This window comes from Plectropomus leopardus, chromosome 10 (genome assembly GCF_026936395.1).
Source record: "Plectropomus leopardus strain MGB_pleo_1.0 chromosome 10, ASM2693639v1, whole genome shotgun sequence".
NCBI lineage: Eukaryota > Metazoa > Chordata > Actinopteri > Perciformes > Serranidae > Plectropomus > Plectropomus leopardus.
The window spans coordinates 31397771-31420958 of NC_142185.1; the positions used below are offsets into that span (position 1 = coordinate 31397771).

Sequence of the window (23188 nt, forward strand, 5' to 3'; positions counted from 1 at the left end):
CCGTATCATCGCACAGACTGAAGTGTGCATCTATTCAGGTTGTTGCAGTGCTCGCTCATATACCGACAAAAATACTGCACCACAATTAATATATAACCAGTGTTCAGTACCATGTGAAACTAAGTGAGTTATTTAACAGTATGTCATCACCATACTTCTTTCCCTAAATCTAACCTACACAACTTACATTATTAAGCACATAACTTTATGATGCCCAACCACGTTTCGTTTCTTTATCCTAACCTATTTAACTTTAGTATGCCGAGACCTAATCGTAACTTTACGTTTGAGTATTTAACATGACGACCCGTAGCCATGTTTCTTTTCCAAAACCTCATCTATGTAACTTGCCTAAAGCTGACCTGTGTAATTTTCTGTGAAGTACCAAACATGACATCATTCGTGGGGTGCTAATTCCGTAGATATCTTATGAACCGATCTATGAGGATATGTTGACGAGAGGTTAGTGCTTGTGATAGTGTGAGGCGTATGCACTAATCGTGCCCTCCTCAGCTGAGCTGTAAAAATAGCTAGCTCGGTGATGCTCGGTAAGCTAGTAGTAGATCCACACTTTTGCGCGCCGACACAGATGTTGGGTGTAGTTCGGCAGAAATGAAACTGATCTAACATGAAACTGTTCACAACAAGGTTCGTGGATTATTTTGAGTAACCAGGTCAAGAGACATTGCTGCTGAGTTTTTCAAAAACAAAATTCAATTTTTAAATTTTATTGATTTATTCATTTTTTTGCTCAGATTGTGAGCACCACAAACCGAGTGGCAGACATCTCTACAGCAGATATCTCCGACACTCAGTAACTCACACCAAAACAATCTAGACTGATAAATGGCGCTACAGGTAAGAGGGAAAAGATGTGTTTTTAAACACTGATCTATGGCTCTACACTGTTTTAGCATCAGTTCAGATTCCCACGAACGACAAACTGCCACTTTTAAAGGCCAAAAGACCATTTAGCATGTTGTCTTTGCATTGGATTGGGATGTTTTTATCTTTTATACAGCAAAAGACATAAAAAATACCATTAAGTGTAAGAATAATTGATGTTAGACGACACACTTCTGCATTTGGGTTCTTCATACTTGTCTTATGTGTGTAGGCAATCAACGGCCTGCTTGTGTGCATATACGCTCAATTCAAAACTTTAGAGAACAGATTTTGGCACTTTCTGCTGCTTGTCACACTGGGGTGGGGAGATGTAAGAAAGCGCAAACAGTGAGAAAGAGAAGTAGCACAGGAAGTCACTGAGGTCTCGGTTCAGGCAAAGAAACATTGATGCTCGCTTCGACGCTTTGACTCTCCAACCAGCTGCTTCCACTGCAGCAGACGTCTTCTGCTCAGCGTTCCTCTCAGAGTTTTGGGTAGACAAGCAGGCTGGAGGGAGGCCTCGGGTCCAGTCTGCTGAGGAGGATTTCTTCCAGGTAGGTCACCCACAGGTGTTTGTTTTAGGTGTGGATCCATGTGAGGAAACAGCAGGGACAGTACATGAGAGTAAAGCACCATAGATTTATCTGTAGGACTGTTTCAGCGGTACAGGGAGGTACATTTAGGCTGAATTTCATTTCACTCACTTTAATTATGTTTTGTAAGTATTTGTGATGAGTTAATGTGTCCTTTCACAAATACACCTGTCCGCTCAGCTTTAATGGTCAAGTATGCAGTTGACTGCAGTTTTAAGTTGCTTTCAGTGTATTTACACACAGAACAATTTACAGGAAGCTAGAAAAAAGAAATACAGTGAAAAACAAAGGACAACAACACTGGAAAGGGTAAAAGGTAAAATAAACTAAAATAAGTAGGTGAAAAACAGGTTTGTATATAAAAAAGCAACAGTGACCAAATGTCTTGAGTCAGGTTCTCTGTGGACCAGGGATACTCAACATGCTTTGCCCAGGGGTCCTCCAGTAGCACTTTTTTTTTTGTTTTTTGTTTTTAACAAGTTCTGTTTTGATGCTCTTTCTGCATTCTGGCACCTTATTTACCTTGAAAGTACAAGAAAATCCCAGAGTGAATCAATTTATTTTCACTGGGGGCAACTGGCACCCTATCAAGGGCCAGATTTGTCCTGTGGGCTGTAAGTTGATTATCAAAGCTGTAGACAAAAGAAATACAAAGGGAAACAGTTCTAGATATATTTAGATATATGTTTACATAATATATATGGAGTTGGTGGTTGTATACAGTATATACATTTCCAGTATACATGTCTATATAAAGAATATATAGTGTGCAGGATTTTTAGATGTATGGTATGGTACACATATTAAGGTACACATACTCACCATGAACTAGTTGCTTATTAGCACGCATATGAGGCTCTTTTTTGTCATGATAAATACAAAACATGGAAAACCCAAAAAGTTCCTTATTCTGCCTTTCAAAGATGGTGGTACCACAAGAATACTCATTCTACCACAATCCTTTATAATATGGTCTTTTTTATGTAACAAAACAAAAAATGGCTTGCACCTGTGAGGCGCTTGTCTAGTCATTTGACCATTTAAAGCGCTTTCACACAACAAGTCACATTCACCTGTTTACACACACACATTCACACACTGGTGGCCGAGGCTACTGTACAAGGTGCTACCTGCTTCTCAGTTTAACATTCATGCACAATCATACACCGATGCAATTTGTGGTTCAGTATCTTGTCCAAGGATACTTAAACATGTTGACTGGAGGATCAAAATGGCAACCTTCCAGTTAGTAGAAGACCTGCTATACCTCCTGAGCCACAGCCACTTCCAAAAAAACCCTGTCAAGTTAACTATAAATTCAAACGTTCTAAGTCTGAATAAGTTGCTATTTCTAAATTGAAGTCTTGCTCATCACCAATTCACTAGTAGTTAGACACTTGATAACGGACACAGGTTCCCTTTTCTAAAGTTGCCTCAGATTTGGCGCCCTGTAAGCAAGCTGTGCCATATGTCAGCTGTTTGCTGTTTAAAAAAAAACACAAACCCACTGATATGACTGATTCACTCTGATGAAAAACACACAAACGGAAATGTATCGGAAATAAATGCTTCACTGTGCAGGAAACAAAACCTCAGACGTTTCACTGCCCACGAAGTTTGTCAAACATATTAAGAAAGATAAATGCTGTTTGTTTGATAAAAGGTTTGACAGTTTTGCTAAAAAGATTTAGAAAAGGTCTAAAGTCAAGTTTAGAGTCATTTTTACTGTCTGCCAACAGCAAGGCCACTTCAAACGCATATACTGTATATTATCACACTGTGAAAAAGATACCATCAAATCAAGGTAAATAACTCTGTAAAATGAACAAAATAAATAAACTCTAAGATAAATATGACCTACCAGTTGAGAGAGACATAAAAATAGTGTCAAAGATTAGCATTATTACAGAAAAATGTATGTTTTGCATAAACCTGGATGAACATTTCCTGTTGATGCCTTCTTCTGGGGTGCAAACATTAAACTCTCTACCCTAAAAAATAATACTGCTTCACTCATAAAATCTATTTCTGTCATTGAAGCTTTTATTTTGTGTCCATGTAGGAAGTCTAACCAGCGTAACAACCAGCGTCTTCAACCAGAAGAGGCCAATGAAATGGGGTAATGTGTTTTCTTGGACTTCAGTATATTTACATTTCAGTGATATTGCACCTTTTTTCCCATCATATTCCAACACCTTTGTCTAACACTAGTAACTCATTACGTTTCTGCAAAGCACAGATACATTGCATTTGTATGTTATTATGTATTGAAAACGTCAAAACTTTACGATTAAATTATTTTCTGGTTAGCGTGTGGTTATATGCACAAAAACACTCAGCTAAGATTATCCCAGCAGGACACACAGTAAATTCAAACAGAAAAACTAACAATTCTTCATGGCACTATCTGACTGGAAAACAAGCTAAAAACTCCCATGTCAGGTGGATAAAAGGTAAATTATTTTTTTACATAATGTACATTATGTAGTTCGTTGTAATGTTTCTTCCTTTCAGTATTTTCTACTATACTTTAAATTCCACCTGGTCTTACTGTATGTGGGCAGCGTGTCAGGAAACAGCTTTAAGCAGAAGTGGTTCACATGAAAACACTTCCTCCTTTTCAGATCACAGGACACACAATAAAAAAACAGATAACTGACTTTTGTGAGCTACAGGGTTCCTTCCAAGAAACAAACTCCATTAATCAAAAGCTATAAATTACTGATAATAAAAGTCAGACTTTAGACCATGTATGTAGTTAAGGTCTGCAATTACCTGAAGAAAGTGGTGTTTGTACACAATCCAAGAGGAAGTATTGAGAGACAAAACTGAAAACTGTTTATAATACTTATTTGTTCAGTCTGCTGCTATTATTCACACATTCAGATTGCACTGCAAAGAAATTCTAGTGTCAGTTTGTTGTGGATTCAAAACTGAGTCAGTAAAGTATAATATATAAGTATCCTCCTCTGCAGGGGAAGTGGAGATGACAGCGGGCCGGGGAGGCTGAGCCGCAGGTTGTCTCGCCTGGGCAGCAGGCATCAGTCCAGGGATCCTCCGAGACCTCCAGCTCAGCCGGAGAGACTTCCTGCTCCACCTGACAGACAAGGTGTGTGAGTTTACTGGCTCCTTGATTTCTATTCACACAGTTATACTCAATCTGACAAAACTTATCAGGACCCAGCAGTTTTCTTCACCTGCAGCAACAACAGCATCATGATGACTCTCCTCATCTGTTCATATCTGTTCTCAACAGATGACCGTGCTTCTCCACCAGCTCCTGCTCCACCTCCAGCTCCGGCTCCAGCTCCTCTCCCCCCTCCTGTAGAAATGCCACCTAAACGCCCAGACAAAGCCACAAAGCCCAAACTTCCCCCTCGGCCACTAGCCAAGGTGTTCAGTAGCTCTCTGCATGGAGCAGCCGTGTTGCAGGTATATAATTGTCACTTATTAATAATAACTTATTTTGGGGCACAAACACAGAAGAAAATTATTTCTTAAATCTTTGGAGTTGGTGGGAGATGCCCCGTCACCCTAATCATCAGTTCAGGGTGGAGTTGTACTCTGGCCCTGAATGTACAGTTGATGTATAGCTTTTTCACCAGTTTATCATTTTTTTACCTAACAGTGGCTGATTACATGTTGTCTCCTGTTACGAGGTGTATTTTATTTCTTTTTTGAATAATTTATCTTGCACCAAACAAAAGGTAAAAAAACATCTTTAAAATCCAATTTTTCACAAACTGTCTAACATGTCAAGCTATTCATCATTATCATTTTATTTAATATCTGCAAACACTCTGTGAAATAATTGTCCATTTCAGTGGCGCCTTCATACATAAAAAATCATTGTTTTTCTTGCAGGGCTTTGATGCTTTTCGGGCAGACGAGACTCTCTGTGATGTCATTTTGGTTCCTGGAGACAGCAAAGAGACTTTCCCCGTCCACAGAGTCATCATGGCTTCATCCAGTGACTATTTCAAGGCAATGTTCACAGGTGAAACTTCTTGTTTAATCAGGTGGAGAATGAACTTTTGAGCTCAAGACATGGTGTAATACTCCACTATGTAATGCAGCCTAACACAACAGAAAGTGGGACCTGTTACTGTGTTTCCACTGGGAATCATGCCACAAAAAGAAGGGTTTTTTTTATGTTTTTTTCTTTTAAATTCAGACATTGTTGTGTTTAAAAAACCAACACATTTATTGCTATCAGGGTGCCACTACTTATACTTTCATTATAAAACAAACATTCATGAATAGTAAAAGAAAGAGGAAGAACTTAAATCACTTCTGCATTGAACTTCCAGCTTCACAGTTGTTATCTTTGGCAACATAATTAACTACAGTACCTTTATTATCCTCACAGCAGGCTCGACAGCCTCAGCTGCGTCTTTGTGTCTTGCTGACTGTGCAGTTTGTCATCACACCACCATAAGACACATCTTCTGCGATGATGCAAGATCATCGTTCACCTTTTGTCTTTGTACTTTGTTTTGTCCTTGTGCAGGAGGCATGAGGGAGCAGGAGATGAGAGAGATCAAGCTGCATGGGGTTACTAAGTCTGGGTTAAAGAACATAATAGACTTCATTTACACATCCAAAGTCAGCCTCGACATGGGTAATCTCCAGGACACGCTGGAGGCTGCAAACTTCTTGCAGGTCATGCCCGTCCTGAGCTTCTGCAATCAGCTTCTGAGCAGCGAGGTGAGAAAATTTATGATGATGCATAAATTCAGCTGCAGCTATAAAAGGAGGTCTCGCTCATTAAGCTGTCAGATCCCTCTGGGTGTTTTACTGCCCTTAAATGCCCTCTCTCTCAGTGTCACTGTACAAAAGACAATCATTCTTTTTAATCATATGACTTTATTCCCTTTATGTGGTGTTTTTAAATGCAGATCACTATTGATAACTGTGTGGAAGTGGAGCGTATCGCCACAGACCTGCTCCTGGAGGATGTTCAGCTGAATATAGGTGAGCACAGTAAAAAAAAAATAATCTTTTTTTCATTCATTTCATTTCTTTCTTCTTTATAAATACTTAAATGAGGTGAAAGGTGTGATCAGAGCTTCTGTGTTACACTTTTCCAACTCTTCAGACACTCAACAATCCCAAAACCAGTCTGTCACTTCATTATATAACCCTTTGAACCCTAGATCAACATCAGTTTTCTTGTGTTGCTTACAGATGCCTTTCACAAGCTTTGATCCTTTGAAAAGTGAGCAAAATCGGTGTGATTTTTTTGTTTCTATTTTTTAACAAAAAAAAGTAATGACTAACTTGGCAAGAAATGTCCCACAAATTTTCAAGATTTTTTTTTTTCTTTTTTACCTAAAAACTGTTTTAAGTATCCAGAAACCTATAGTCATAATTATTATAATTTTATAATTACAATTTTGTTAAAAAAATAACATAATAAATACCTTTTTTCCAATACTTTTCCAGGAGATGTTCTTGTTTATTTTTCCCATCTTTTTGTGCTTAATTTTAGGTAATTTTCTTGTAATATTTTAACAGATCGCAATTTTTTGTCCATCCCCTGGTTAAGTTGCCCTCTAAGTTTTTAAAACAAATCATAACAACGCTCAGGTTTAAAAAGATTAAACCGACTTTTCCATTCTTAAGTATTATTTAGGGTTTTTTCGGGGGCATCTACTGGTGAGGGCTGCAGATTGCACCCAGTTGAAACTTCTCCCAAATCCTACACGAAACTAAAGATTTTTATTTTGGGCATCCATTTGGTTCAGAAACTAAGATAAACTAGCTGATCATGACAATCATCGTTGATCTTCTTTGTTGTATCAAATGTAGGTGAGTTTGTGAGCCAGAACCTCTCGGCGTTGGTGGAGTGCGGCCGCTACCTGCAGCTGTCTGAAACCAGCATGGCCAACGCCCTCGCCAACAACTCCCTGAAGGGTTTTTCTGAGATGGAGCTCTACCACATCGCCAGAGGATGGCTGGAACACAACATCCCCATTCACCACTCCTCCGTCTATGCTTTGATGCGCAACATTCGCTTCCCGCTGATGAGCCCCAGTGAGCTGATACAGATCTCCCAGGACGACGAAGAGGGAGGAGACTCCATGATGCGCTCTGAGACGGCCTGTGTCAACCTCCTTCTGGAGGCCAGCAACTACCAGATGATGCCTTTCATGCAGCCATCTCTGCAGACCGAGCGGACACAAATACGCTCAGACGACACCCACATTCTGGCTTTGGGCGGTGTGATGCGACAGCAGTTGGTGGTGAGCCGGGAGCTGAGGCTGTATGATGAAAAGACGGGCCACTGGAGAGCGCTCAGGCCCATGGAGGTGCCGCGTTACCAGCATGGGGTGGCTCTGCTCGGCGGCTTCCTCTTCATTGTTGGAGGTCAGAGAAGTATATCTATAATTCTTGTAATTATAATTTTTTAAATTATTTTTCTGGAAAAAAATTAAAAATATGTAGGATTTTTTTAAACTCTTTCTTGAGGTCACTTTTTGTTTGTTTGTTGTTTTTACACACATATAAAACACCATATAGAGGCACCTAAAATGTCAATCATTGTCCATGCAACTACAGAATAGTAGGAGCCCAGTATAAGTGTGATTGAAAGCTCTTATTCGTTTGTTGATATGAACCATGGACCTAAACTAATCTAACAAGAGTTAAGCTTAACCTTTGGAGGTTACACAATTGGTCATCATGCATCATTCAGACTCAAAGTATAACTGAACGCTTTTCCAAAAAAATTACTGACTCGCTATAATTTGTCCTCCACTTTATTCACTTTCTAACGCTGAGTCTTGTTGACGTCTCAGGCCAGAGCACTTATGACACCAAAGGTAAGACGGCCATAGACAGCGCCTACCGCTACGACCCGCGCTTCGACAAATGGCTTCAGATTGCTTCACTCAACGAGAAGAGGACTTTCTTCCACCTGAGCGCTCTGAAGGGGAAACTGTTTGCAGTCGGAGGAAGGAACGCCTCAGGAGAGATCGGTGAGCTGCTAATTCTTGCCCTACAATAGCTGTTGTGTTCCTGGCAGCCTGATAAATGTGGGACCTATATTCACTCTCACTTTTAGCTCTGTTTTGGTCTCCACCAACTCTTAATGGAATATCTGTCTCTTTAGCTGCTAAATGCACACACTGTCTGTCTGCTGTTTGGCAATCCTGAATATCGCCAGATGACAATGAGCCTCTTAAGGCATCACTTTGGTAAATCTCTGTCAACAGATATCTGTATTTTAATGCAGATACATTTTTAAAAAATAATGTAAAGCTAAATTGTTGTCACATGATATCATAATGGGTTTTTACATTGTATTATGGCCAATTTGTTCTGCCTCTCCACACAGCCCAGTGTTCAGAGGATAATGTTGGCATTGTACATTACTGCAAACCACAAATATACAGTATCATATGTACTTCACTATGTTATGCAACCCAACATAACAGCAAAACTACAAGTAATGTACATGTATGTGTATGTAAATTTGGTTGGGTAAAACATTAGATAAGACATTTTGGAATACACCACAACTTATCATATCACAGCCAAGTGGTCAGAAAAACAATGTTGGCATTGTACGTTTCTTCAAACTACAGATATGCTACATTTGTTTGTTTCATATCATATCATTGTTTCCAAAGTGATGTAGTTTATGAGCTGACTTTGTCATCAGGGCCTGGGGGGGGGTGATAGCTAGGTGAGATGCCTGCTAAACTGCACCTCACAGTTAAAGACAAACAAACAACGCAACCGGTTGTGTTTTAGCGAGTTATTGCTGTGTTTCATGTGACTTTGTAAGACATGAAAATCTGCCGTTTTTCTTCCGAGACATTGCTGCCTTTTTAGCCAGGATTTAGCCGAAAGCATAACACAATCTTTTCTTGAGTGTAACCAAGTGGTTTTTGTGCCTAAACCTAGCCAAATGTTAACCACAGTGTTATGGAAACCTAAAGTTTCAAGTTATTTGCTACATAGTAATGCGCAAATATAACTTATCTGTGGTTTGTAAAAATGTACAATGTCAAAAAAAAATTCTGACGACAGGAATGAAATTAGACTTGATGCTCAAATAAAGTTAAACTTTTCTTAAATATTTTTCGTCACCTGCAGACACGGTGGAGTGCTACAACCTGAAGAAAAATGAGTGGACATTTGTGACCAACATGGTGGAGCCTCACTATGGACATGCTGGGACAGTCCACGGGGACCTCATGTACATCTCGGGTAAGAGAAAGCACTGTTCAAGACACAGCTCAAACTATGTCTGATTCTCCAGTCTCTTGATCCTTTGTCATTTATCAAGAAGATTGAAATAAGTGCAAATGTGTTGCTTTTATTGCAGACACACCCAAAACTAGGCACAATAGATTAACTGTATGAGGTCTTCATACCGAAACAACAAAACAAAACTTTCCTACACTACCGCTGCGACTGTTTCAGAAATGACTCAAATGACCATTTTTTTGTTCTGCTACCTGCACGATTCATGTCTGGTTAAGTTTAGCAAGAACTAAGTGGTAAAGGAAAGGTCATGGTCATGTTTGCCCTCACAGAAAGCTTGCCTTCGTGGTCAAACGAAACCAACATTGCAAGCTCTCGGGGGGACGCAACTTTGACACATAGTCAGCACTGTTGATGACACATGCTCTGCATGCTCGATTATCCAACCTCACATCCGCAGTACGTTTTTTTTTTTTTTCTTACAGCTGTCTTACCACATCATACAACTTCTGCCTTTATTACTGAGAGAGGACAGTCGTTGTTCAAACAAACTTTTTTTAAGTGTTTGGGACTCCTGATGCATAAAACAGTCTGATATACAATATTTGCAGGCACCCCCCCCATCACCTGACTGCCCCACCCATCTACACACCTGTTCCCACTTTTTTCAGCAGCTCTGCAGATATTTAATCAGTTGTTTCACTCTGTTTCTTTCTTGCTTTGTACTTTTATATGTGAGCTTCTGTTACCTTAACCTGCTATGAGCCTGTTGACACCTTCACTTTGTGATCAAATCATAAATCATAACTCTGGGCTTACTTACCTTACCCTGTCTGCACCTATGAAGATTTTAAAAAAGGTATAAAAGGGAGTTTAACATCACTAAAACAGATTTTTGAAAACACTTTCTAAGGTGAATATTTTTCAAAACCCCAGTTAGAGTTTTCTCTGTGGACATGTACTTACAACTTAGTGTTTGGGAAACAATGTCATTTCCTCAAATACATGCATGCTCACTGTTGCATTGTTGCACAATGGAAGACTACCAATTTGTCATATTTTTTAGTACTGCGTGATGCTGTGCCAAAACGCCATAAAAAAAAAATTCATTACTGCATTACTCACACATATACGGCAGCTGGAATAGTTTTGGAGCAGTTTGCAACTCGCAAAACTTCACCCTCAACAGCTGTGGTTGTGCCTGCGGTAGCTAGGAGAGGCAGCTAACGGCTAACGTGGTTTGCAGTGAAATACAAGAGAAATTTGGATGTAAACACGCAGGCTCCGTGCCCTGAAGCAGAGACAACCAAGACACTAACACTAGTTATCAGACTGTCACAGCAGCAAATTACACACCCTATGTTCACTTTCCACGCATGTTTGGTGTGAACACACAATAAGTTTAAGCGTAAAGTAGTCATTACGGTGTGTTCACACCAAACGTGATGTGGACACAAAGCAAGTCAACATACAAGTAAATTCACGCCAGTTGAATTTACTTGCGAGATGGACACATTGGACACAGTGGGATCTTAGAGAAAACATGTATTTTGCGTCTTTGTGTCCATCGCACAAGTTGAAATTTTTCAACTTGAGCAGGAATTTCACGTGACACTATGTTGTGATAACCTATCAGCATTAAGATCTAATTGAGATTCTGCTGACGTTACCGAAATCCAGAAATGAAGGATAAACAATGTCACGGTCTGTGGACACATAGGTGTTCACTCAGTGCTGCACAGAGTCAGAACAAATAAGGACCTGAAGGGCTCAGAGATCAGTGAGCAAAGCTAAAAAGCTCATGGTGAGCTCTGAAAATACACCGTTGTCTTGTGAAAGCTGCTTCTGTTTGGTTGCTTCTCAGCAAAATGCCCTGAGTCTTGGTCTTTTATTGTGGAAAGTAAACGACGGAGGGTGTCTAATTTGCTGCCTTGACAGCCTGGTAAATAATAAAGAGTGTCTGTCTTGGTTGTCTCTGCTTTTTTTGCAAGTTGCGAACTGCTGCAAAACTACTCCAGCGGTGTCTGCTGCGCCCAGGGACATTTGGTCCATTTCAGCATCAACCCAATAATGGTGGTAAACATTTAAGAGTGAAATTGTTGTTGATGAGGAGTGGAAGGAAAACTTTCACGAGTCATTCATATCTTTCAATTTCTTCATCTTTATGTTTAACGAACCAACAGTTACGAGATCTCCAATAAGTGTTTTCGAAAAGGTAACGGTAGTCTGTATACTTTTCTAACTTTGTAGCGAGTGGAGCCTTAAGAGATGTTTTTTCTAGTGTGGACGGAGATATTTTGTAAAATCCGTGTACACTTACACTCGGACTAATACCAAGCAGCTGCGTAAAATGCCTGTCAACAGGGAGTATTGGCAGGAGTGTGTGTAGTGTCGCCTATGTGTCCTTGTGTGTGTACAAGACAAATACTTCAAATGATAATTAATAATGATGTTTTGTCTTGACCCCCTGCAATAAGCCTGGGAGCCTGAGACCCTGAGATTTTCATTCACAACAACCGCTTGTGCAATTGATAATAAATAACTTGAAACTAGCAGGTATGTCTGCCGTCAGTTTGGAGTCTGAACAGCTCAGTCTGCTGTAGGACTTGGAGCTGTGAAGGGATCTTTGAGTATATCATTTTTAATTGCATTTAAAGCTGTTTTTTGTTAGGATCATTTATAACCAAAACAAAAAAACAGTTCAATTTCGACAAAATGAATTATTGACAAAGCTTGCATGGCTGGCGGATTTGAAACCACTTCCTGTTAAGCAGCAAACTCTCATGTACCACTCTCAGCCTGATATCAGGCAGGTTTCTAAGCAACCTTGGACAGGAAACCCGCTTTTGTGAGCCGAAACACAAGTTTCACATGTAGGACTGAGAAGCAGGAAACATAAACAGACCTGAGGTTAAAGTGGGTCATAGTACAAAGCGACAAATTAAAACCAACAACTCTCAAAAGCTATAAATTAGTACTTTAACACCACATTTTGTATATATACATCGTATATTTATTTCATTACACCTGCCAGTTTTTGAAATAAAACTCAGGCTCAGCATAAACTAAACAATAAATACAGACTTGAGCAATAAGTGAAATGTTTAAAACTGCATGGAAATTTAAAAGTTGTATTTTTTTATATCTGTCATTTCATGTTATGTGCAACTGTGGATCACTACAAGAGAGAAAGATTTAGAATACAAACCAGCGAGCATTTAGCTTATCAGCATGTTATGTCTACACCATTTTAACACAAATAACTGCCTGACATACTTACACAACTCGACATGAGACTGTTCCTGGCCTCATTTTTAGTGTCAGTCGTGTTTAATTTACTTTGTTCTGCCTGCTTCTGAGAAATATACTTGTCTCCCTGTAGGTTGCTAAATGCTGGACTATATTTCCTTGAGAAGTCAATTTGTGTGAGCTCCTGTACTTCATGCAACTGATTCCCACCCGCGAGCAACACAGTATTGGATATATTGTGTACTTCCTACATGCAAGGAAGTGTGTTCACGTGTGGCACGTCTGTTGGCCACCGAAAACAACTTGACCATTACCACAGACTCTCCCACATACACTTATATTTTCTCATCCTCCTGAGAACAAAGTTTTCTTGGGTAAAAAATTCTTGTTGTAAATGTCTTTAGATAAGACAGACCAAATTGGAGGTTGATCAGGTTAAATCTGTAAGAGTCCCTTAAAGTATGACCCCTGTAAAGGGCAAAAACAGTTATCAATAATAATAATAATAATAATAATAATAATAATAATAATAATAATTGCACAGAATATTCAAAATTCCCCTTGGATTTGTAGTACAGCTCCAAGAGACTTTTTTTTTTAATTCTTGAGATGTTTAATGTGCATACCCACTTTTATTTGTGTGTGTGTGTATGTAAAACAATTCTGATGCAATTGCAAAGTTTTATGAGTTTTTGAGCCGCTTTAAAATTACAACTCATTTGCAAAAATAATAATTATTCCTTGCATTACAAAATGATCCTCACACCATTTAGTACTGTGGCCGGAATCAGCTGCAACCCTACACTTTTCAAAAATGGAAAACATTAATATTTACGACATGATTAAGTGTAAACATTTTCCTCTTTTAGTGAAACACATGTATGATATTTTTTTAAGGATTATTTGTAACATACTGTTATTTATCTATCGCCACACAGGTGGCATTACTCGTGACACCTTCCAGAAGGAGCTGTGGTGTTACGATCCCACTGCCGACAAGTGGAGTCGTCGTGCCGACATGATGGAGCTCCGCGGCCTGCACTGCATGTGCACCGTAGGCGACAGACTCTACGTCATGGGCGGGAATCACTTCCGAGGCAGCAGTGACTACGACGACGTCCTGGGCTGCGAATACTACAGCCCAGACACGGACCAGTGGACAGTGGTGGCACCAATGTCACGGGGCCAGAGCGACGTCGGCGTGACGGTGTTTAACGGGCACATTTACGTGGTGGGAGGATACTCGTGGAACAGCAGGTGCATGGTTGACATTGTGCAGCGGTACGATCCAGAGCAGGATGTGTGGGACAGAGTGTTCAACGTGCTGGAGCCTCTGGGGGGGATTCGTGCCTGTACGATGACCGTTCATCTGCCAGAGGGGTCAGTGGACGAGGCTCAGATACAGGACTGTCCGCTGCCAACGGCTAAGAGCTGATACTGCACCAAAGAAGGGGGCTTTCTGACTCTGTCAGACCAGAATTGGCATGACAAAATTAAGCTGCATGCTGCGGTGAAAAAAAGGCAAAACAGGAAACAGCGTGGGCTGTAAGCAGAAGCAGGTGCAAAGCTAACATTAGCATTCAACAGTTTGAAAGTTCTTCATCTGTTTATAACCTTAATGCTTTTTCATGTCCTTGCACTTAGTGTGAGCGATGTAGCATTTGTCCTCCCTCACTCATTGGTCTCTCACTCCTCAGTTTTAGCAATATAAATATCAATGAAAGATCAGACCCAAACTCCATCTCAAATTGGCTTTGATCAATTGGAAACTAAGTATTTATTTTTAGCAGGTCAAAGTGACTAAAAGCAATCAGATTAACCCTGTAGAATAGACCAAATAGACCAAAAACAATGATCCTTTATCCTGTTAACACTGTGGCTCTCAGTTGACTGTCAGCCGAACTCTTTGTGTCACACACGGATGGCAAAATGTCATTAAGGAACTTAAATTGGAAATTCTTCTTGGAAAATCTGTTAATTAGGCTTGTAAAAACCACAGAAAGCCATGATTTTCCAAATAAAAGTGAGCCCATCAAAGCAGAGATTCAACACATATGTACAGAAATGCTTGATTTGTTATGTTTTGTATGTTTATATATATGCAGAGTTATGAAAATAAAATAAAATGTTGAACACAATCGTCACATTGTTCACTGTCAATTAAGGCCACACAAGAAAACTTGCACAGGCACAAACATATTAACAAATACACACGCACACATAGACTCTTTATTGCATCTGATCCAAGTGGATGACGATGAAAGCGTCCTTGGGACTTCATCCTTCGCCTTCCAGATAAGACAACAGACAGCTGTGATATCAACTGCTACACCAAGGACCACAAACATTGCAGCCCAGACAGCAGAAGAAAATGTCGGTATTGGACATTTTAAAAAAACCACTGATACTTTACATTTGTATGTTTCATAAGTATCATATTTAAGTTTCTACAGTGTCGTACATCAGCTGATTTTATTATCAGAGAAGTAGAGGTGATGGTGGATGTCGTGCCACAAAGGCAAAATGCCTGCAAAAGTCCAACAAACAACAAACTGGGTGTTTTTTTTGTTTGTTTGTTTGTTTTTTTAATGAAATATTGCTGCGTGTTCTGTCGGTGTAATGAAAAGTGGGTATTTTAAGCCACGAAGATCTTTTCCTAACCATAAGTGGTTTTTGTGTCTAAACATGAACCGTTAACCACAGCGATGTTGAAATGTAAGGTTTCAATGTATCTGCTACATAATAACGACGTGTGTAATGCATCCATTTTTGCAGATTCGTACAATGCCGACATTTTTTCTGGCGATTTGTTAGATCCTGGGGCCTGTGTATCAAACAAAACATATGGTTAACCAGACTCAGACTGGCCATTGGACAATTTTTGTGATCTGCAAGGTTAACACCATCAGTGCTGGAAAAAATGTAGCAGGAGAGGATCAAAATACTCCTTGAAATGTATTTGAAATGATCTAATTTATGCTTATTCGACTTGATGAATTATTCAACACATTCTCATCCCAACTCGCCAGATGTTTCTACTTTGCAGTGGACATCTATTAATTACGTTTTATGTAACCTTCTCATCTGCTGTTTACATTCTGGGATGGCATAACCTTGATGTCAACAAATGCTTATGGTGGGATGATGGGGCACGTGGTTATGTTTAGACAACACAAGTACATGGCAACCAACGCCAGGACGTCAACAAATGCACATGTTGGAACGATTGTTAGGACAAGTCGAAAGACGCACATGTTAAGGGGTAGAAATAAACATCACATTCAGAAGGAAAGCAAACACTGAACTCCTGGATGAAAGCCTGCGGTTTGTAGGATCCATGCACCGCCCTTGCACCCTCATACTCTTTGTATTACGTCATAACTGTCAGCAGTTAAACCTGATGCAAATCCTGCCACATTTCATGCGGACACTGCAATAATAATGATAAATAATAACACGGCCATCGATCTGCGCTCTCATTTGACACCGTCCAGCAGCATTTCATGCACATGCAAAAGGGGTCTTTTGGTGTCACAAACTTAAGCCAAAAGCACTGTCAAAGCAGCGCCATTTTATGAGTTAGGAATGAGAACAGGCTGAATTATTGAGTGCAGTCTGGATTTTCCTCTTTTCAGGCTGTGGTGGGACAGAGCTCACTGGTGCATGTAGATAAATGTTTTACTTGAGTGATGATCAAATAGGACACTATGAGAGAAAAATGATTCTGAACAAACGTATGACTTGTGCGCTGCTCGTGGTCATGGTTTGATATTTTCAGAGGCCTCAAAATCCGTCACACAGGTCATGCATGCATGTCAGAAATAGACCAAAAACAACAATAACTTTATCCTGCTAATGCTGAACTGTATGACTGTTGTCCATGATGACGCACGACCTGAGATGAAGTGTCAAACTCCAAAATGTGGCTCATGAACTCCAAAATGTGGCTCATGAACTCCAAAATGTGGCTCATAAACTATGTTCATGATATCGGAGGTGGGTGGTGCCAAGTCATGAGATGTGAGCCTGACAGCATATTTTTATTATGATTTTGAACTTTAACTTCAACTGGAAATTCCCCAATTAAGCTTGTAACTAATTCTTAAAAGCCACATTTTTCCATATAAAACTGAGTCAATTAGAGCACAGATCCAACAGAGATGCACAAACATGGTTGGATAAATGTTTGATTTGTTATGTTTTGTGTATCTATATTAATATGTAGTGTTTTAAAGGTAAGTATGTTTTCTTTAGTGTATAATCACTTGAAACTAAGAGTTGTGTTTTTGTTGCCTGATAATGAGCCATTTATAGAGAGCTGGTCCTCTTCCACAGAGACGTCGCATAACATCACTCAATCGACAAGCAGTCATCTCGCAGTTGTGTTTTATCGACATTTCGAAAATATTGCTAGAGTTTTATGAAAATCTGTAATGGAAACTCGCCGATTCTTCAGTGCATCTGATGCCAGTGAATGATGATGATGAGGGACCTTCACCTTCCAGATAAGACAACAGAGAGCTTATATTAACTGCTCCACCAAGGACTACAAAAACAAGCACTGAAAAGCGGACAGTTACTGGGACATGCTCAGAGCAGTGCTTTTGACATGGCCTTGTGTCACTGTATTCCTTTTGTACTTAAATCATCAAAAGCAAATCGTCTGCATAGAAAAAAACTTCAAAAGAAACTCAGCATCAAGAGACTGAATGTTTTTGGCTGCTTAAGAAATGAAGAGTGGGAAATATTATTATAAACACGATAATACTGGTTAGAGTTGGTTTAAAATCCTGCAGCACTTGGAATTTCCACCACACAGCCACATGACCCACTGTGCCATTCAATGAGTAAACCATGGACAACTATATTTCATCAAAACAGAAAACTTGTTTGTCCACCCAGCTGACAAATGTTACCTTGAAATGTCAAAATGTGGTTTATTTGTCTGATCTAACCTTGTACCTTGATCAGGAGAGATCTTTTTATTTTGGTAATGAACTGGAGAAAATTGACTTATCTTTACTTTTAAACAAATTTCATTAAACTGTTGCTCTGAATTTCTAAACAAAGCTTAAAAAATGGGTCTGTGCTTGTATATAAATAAGCCCTTTTGTCTCCTACACCATCACAGACTTTTTTATTCACTATTTTTGTCTTACAAGTTAAAGCTTCATGTGATCATTTTTTGAATTACTAAGTGTTTTAGATTGAACTACCCAACAGTATAAAAAGTGTGATGACTGTGCTGTCTCTGTGCTCTCTGCTTGCAGGCAGGTGATCGTTAGTGCAACTGGGAACACCTGCGAGTGTGTGAGGTTATTTCGGCCTGTGTGCAGCTGGTAGCTCAGTTTTGGGCTGAACTTCAGTTTTGCAGCTGCATAGCCACCCCTCTTCGGTTTTGTCACGTTTTTCTTTGTTTGCTTGTATGCACCTTTACAACACCAGCACACATTTTCCACTCATCCACCACCACACACATGACTGAGATCACTGACGTCCCCACGGCACACTGTGAATATTAAGTTGATCTTTATTAGGTTTCATTTGATAAAGTAGATATATTTTGTTTAAATGTACCAACGTTTGCTTTTAAAACGATGACAACATTAATCTTCTGAAGCCTGGATCAGTATCAATTTTCTTGCTCTGCTTTCTGCATTTAATAATTTTAATTGTGAGCAAATTCATTGGATGTCTTTCAAAAGCATGGGGGAAATGAAAGAAAAAGAAATGTCACACAAATTGCAAGAAATTAGTAGATTTGGAGTTTTTTATTTATTTCTTTAAACTAGTGAAAAAGATGTCCAGAGAGCTATATTTGTAATTATCATAATAAATTATTCAAAATTATTTTAAAATAAAATTATTTAAAAAAATATTATAATTTTTAAGCAGTCTTTTGAAGTTATTTCCCTTTTTAAATTTTTCTTTTTTATTCTATTGTATTTTATTTTATTGCTATTTTTTTTTCTTTTTTTGAAAGAAATCAAGCCAAAGTTTCAAAGCATGAAATGCAACTAACATGATAACATCAATGAATCAAATTTCAGTAATGACAATATGATAAATATAACCCTCTGAATGGAGCCATTTCGCATTATCAGTTTAATATTGGATATTTTAGTACATTTTGCTGCCAGTACTTCTGTACTTTTACTTAAGTGAGATATTTACTTGAAACTGAGTATTTGTTTTTGATAGTGGTACTTTTACTTATGTCAAAGATCCCTGTGTTTCTTCCACCATGTATCAGTCCACATTTTGTAACATAAAAGTATTCAAAAAGTAACCTATTAACTCAGCTATCAACCTTGTTTTTCTCCCACAGAGAGAGTAACCGTCCTTGGCATTTAAAACGTTCCAGCCCCTCATTTTATCTCCAAAGGCATCACATTCCAACATTAATCAGCAGAGCTCGTCCCCTTTTTTCACACTGCCTTGGAGCAGATATTTTTTTTATGGTTAAGTTTCTGGGTTTACAAAAAGTGAAAGTGCTGCAGCTGGGAGGACAGAAGGTGCTGTTGCTCTCACACAGAACCCAAAACATCCACCAACACAAAAGTTGTATTTTTCTTTTTTTTCACTTTAAGCCTTTTGCTTTGTGAAGACTCTTCAACAGATCCACTGGAAGAGACGCTTTTTTGTCCTCGTGCTGAGAGTTGACCTGTGATGTCTCTGAGAGGTGAAGTGTGTGTGGTGACGGGAGCCGGAGGATTCCTGGGAAAGAGGCTGGTGAGGCTGCTGCTGGAGGAGGAGAGCGCGGCTGAGATTCGACTGCTGGACAAACACGTTCAGCCACAATTTCTCCAGACTCTGGAGGGTAAAATCTGTCTGTTTTTCTCCTAATATTGTTTAGATGAAATACTCTCAAAGTGGGATAAGTTTGTCTCCATAGCGTGCTGCACTTCACAGAAAACACTGAGTATTATACCAGTTATCATCATATTCAGGATATGGTGTTTACACAAGTTCATATTCCCAGTATCCCAATTTCTTTCAGAGTACTTCAGCTAGTATACAGTATTCGGTTATCTCATAAAGAGAATATGATGCTTCAACATATAAAAATGATACTTCAAAAACCAGAGCATAAACAGGTTCTTCATGATACTGAAGGACGCTTACATGAAACAGAAGAACAAATACAAATACAAGAAGATAATACTACAAAATATAAATACAGGATATAAATAATATAGAGGATATGATGGTTCAGATTGGGGAGGCAGTGGGAGACAGGTGTTGTAGGCTTTTTTGCATCCTATCTGGACCAAGACCTATCATCGATAAATGATTGGGTATTATTACATTTTGAGGGAGTGTTTCTGTTTTAACCGGCAAACCATCATTGTGATTCTACATATAAAATAACCAAATCTTATGTTAATTTATGAGAGCTGCTTCTTGATTTTCTGTGTATCAGACTGCAGAGGCGACACAAAGTTGAGTGTTTTCGAGGGCGACATCAGAGACGGTGACTTCCTGAGAAAGAGCTGCCGAGGTGCATCAATCGTCTTCCACATCGCATCCATCATTGACGTTTATGACTCAGTGGAGTACAGTGAGATATACGGGGTCAATGTCAAAGGTAAGGACGTCGCTAAAGTGTACTTTTATCGAAATCGATACCTCAACTTCTTTCAGTAATTCAACTTCAGGCATTTTCACACCTTTCTTCTCTTACGGATTTAAATGTATTAAATGATTTTCATTTCTTGAATAATTATCAAGAAATGATATTATTATAAGAAAGAAGATAAAGGCACAGAAAAGTAGGACTAAACACTTTCTCTCCTACAGTTTCAACTTCAGTCATCGCTCAATAAAAGTGTAGATGCAGCTCTCCTAGTTAAACCTGAACAAATTGGTTCAATGTCTTTCAGAGCCATGGGAAAAGGGCAATAAGCAATGTAAAACGTAATGGCCCAAAAATTAGCACAAAAAAGTACATAAATATTAAAAAAAACAAAAAAAACAACAACAATTAAGAAAATTACCTGGAAAAAGTGCTTTCAAATATTAATAATTTTGTAAAATAATTTTGAAATATATAATGATGATGATTATAAATATAGTCTTTTGGACATTTTTCCTTATCTTTAAAAAAAAATATTTTCCAAAGCTACTAATATCTTGCAATTTGCAGGACAGTTCACATTGCTCAGTGCTTTTTCTCTGCATGTTTTCGAAAGAAAATAAACCAATTTGCTCAGATTTCGAAAGTTTAAACAACTGTGAAGGAATCTTAACACAGCACATGAAAACTGATCCAGGTCTCAAAAGGTTAATCTGCTAACTTTCTTGTTGTTGTGACTGAAGTAAAAGAAAGTTTGCCTTTCTCTAGATAGTGATTAAGATTCTTTTAAAAACATGTGTAAACTCAGTTTGAGTGTGTTTTCTTCGCAGGAACGCAGCTGCTCCTGGAGGCCTGTATTCAAGAGAACGTGGTGTCCTTCATCTACACCAGCACCATCGAGGTGATGGGACCGAATGGGAAAGGTGATCCTATAATCAACGGCAGCGAGGACATGATTTACGACTGCACTCTGAAGTTTGCCTACAGCAAGACCAAGAAGGAGGCTGAAGAGCGAACCCTGCAGGCCCACAGCGAGGTGCTCCAGAACGGAGGCCGACTGGCCACCTGCGCCCTCAGGCCGATGTATATCTACGGGGAGGGCTGCCGCTTCCTGCTGGGCCACATGGGCGATGGGATACGAAACAAGAATGTTTTATATCGTATGTCTCTCCCAGAGGCCCAAGTGAATCCTGTGTATGTGGGCAACGTGGCCGCAGCGCACCTCCAAGCAGCCCGCAGCCTCAAAGATCCACAAAAAAGAAACGCCATCGGAGGAAAGTTTTACTTCGTTTCCGACGACACACCGCTCATGAGTTATTCAGACTTTAACCACGTGGTGATGTCACCTCTGGGCTTCAGCATTCAAGAGAAGCTCATGTACCCACTGTGGCTTCTCTACACCATCTGCTTCATAATCGAGATCGGGTGCATGATTCTGCGACCTTTCGTACGTATCGTCCCGCCGCTGAAATGGCAGCTCGTCACCATGTTGAACACGTCGTTCAGCTTCTCCTATCAGAAGGCGAAGAGAGATCTGGGGTACGCCCCCAGATACACCTGGGAGGAGGCGCGTAAATGCACCACTGAATGGCTCGCGTCAGAGCTGCCGAGGGAGAGGGAGAGAATACTAACTAAATGATTGATAAAAAGTTGTTGTTCTTTGCTATTGGTTTGTTTCTGCTTGTGTTTTTATCTATTAATAAAATAAAAAAATGTCTCCAACGACAGTGAAAACAAAAGTTTAGTGAACGCATTGTGAAGCAAACAATAAAAATATGATGTTTCTTTAAAGGACCTATTTGTGTTTTTTTTTTGTTTGTTTTTTATTTGATATTTTCTTTTCAGATACTCTAATATGTGCCAGCCTTTAAAAGTCAAGCAAAATGGCCTGATTTCTTTCAAAATCATGGGTGGAAAGAAAGGAGCAACCTGAGAAGAAATTACTTTAAAAGTCAGCAAGAAATTATGGGGAAAAAACAATAGAATTACACAAAAAAATATGCCAGAAAAAGAAAGGTTAAAAAAAGGAAAAAGAAAATTACTTGAAAAAGTACTTAAATAAATTATTAAATAATACATTTATTAAATAATAATAATAATAATAATAATAATAATAAATAATAATAATAATAATAAATAATAATAATAATAATAATAATTGTAATATAAATACATTTTTATGGACATTTTCCCTAGCTCTTTAAAAAAGCTTTTTCACTCTTTGTGTCTTCATTAATTTTGCCTTTACAGATAATTACCTTGACGTCAGGGGAGTTAATTTAAGGCACTGGTGCCCAGTGATATGGTTGGTGGTGTAGCTCTGAAAGAAAATAGTTCCTACATGCAACTGCTCACAGCAAGGTCTGTGAATTATCTTGAGTAACTGGGTCATGATGTTTTTGATTTGGTGGTGAAATGTCCCTTTAAAGTTACTGGTTAATAATAGTCTTCCCCTGAACCCTTAATTATAATTCAGTTCTAAATCACTGTGATTTAACACAAAATGAATGCCAACTGCAAGACTCGACCTGTTTTCTCAGAAAGGATTAAAACCTAAAAAAAAAAAAAGCTCCAGACAAACTTACTCTGTATTCATAACAACAGTTTAGAGATTCACACACAATTCAGTAAGGAGACAGCAAACACTGGTTTAACTGGTTGAAACAATGGA

At 39.0% G+C, this 23188-nt stretch overlaps 2 protein-coding genes across 4 annotated transcripts; both read left to right on the forward strand.

Moving 5' to 3' along the window:
- Positions 1-1274: 1274 nt before the first annotated feature.
- LOC121949227 (kelch-like protein 9) lies at positions 1275-15079 on the forward strand. Its single transcript, XM_042494855.2, has 11 exons — positions 1275-1439; positions 3541-3597; positions 4454-4587; positions 4735-4910; positions 5343-5475; positions 5989-6185; positions 6377-6452; positions 7290-7847; positions 8279-8458; positions 9582-9695; positions 13880-15079. Exons 2-11 carry the CDS (start codon positions 3593-3595, stop codon positions 14374-14376), a joined length of 2070 nt encoding a protein of 689 aa, XP_042350789.2. The 5' UTR covers positions 1275-1439; positions 3541-3592; the 3' UTR covers positions 14377-15079.
- A 3230-nt stretch (positions 15080-18309) lies between these two features.
- Positions 18310-22311, forward strand: hsd3b1 (hydroxy-delta-5-steroid dehydrogenase, 3 beta- and steroid delta-isomerase 1). 3 transcript variants are annotated; one of them, XM_088083582.1, is made up of 5 exons: positions 18319-18615; positions 19270-19456; positions 19549-19761; positions 20365-20529; positions 21348-22311. In XM_088083582.1, exons 3-5 carry the CDS (start codon positions 19611-19613, stop codon positions 22154-22156), a joined length of 1125 nt encoding a protein of 374 aa, XP_087939708.1. In that variant the 5' UTR covers positions 18319-18615; positions 19270-19456; positions 19549-19610; the 3' UTR covers positions 22157-22311. The 3 variants fall into 3 exon arrangements, with proteins under 3 accessions (XP_087939707.1, XP_087939708.1, XP_042351009.1); XM_088083581.1 differs by having other exon boundaries at positions 18310-18452; positions 19270-19761; XM_042495075.2 differs by having other exon boundaries at positions 18320-18615; positions 19270-19761.
- Positions 22312-23188: the final 877 nt, after the last annotated feature.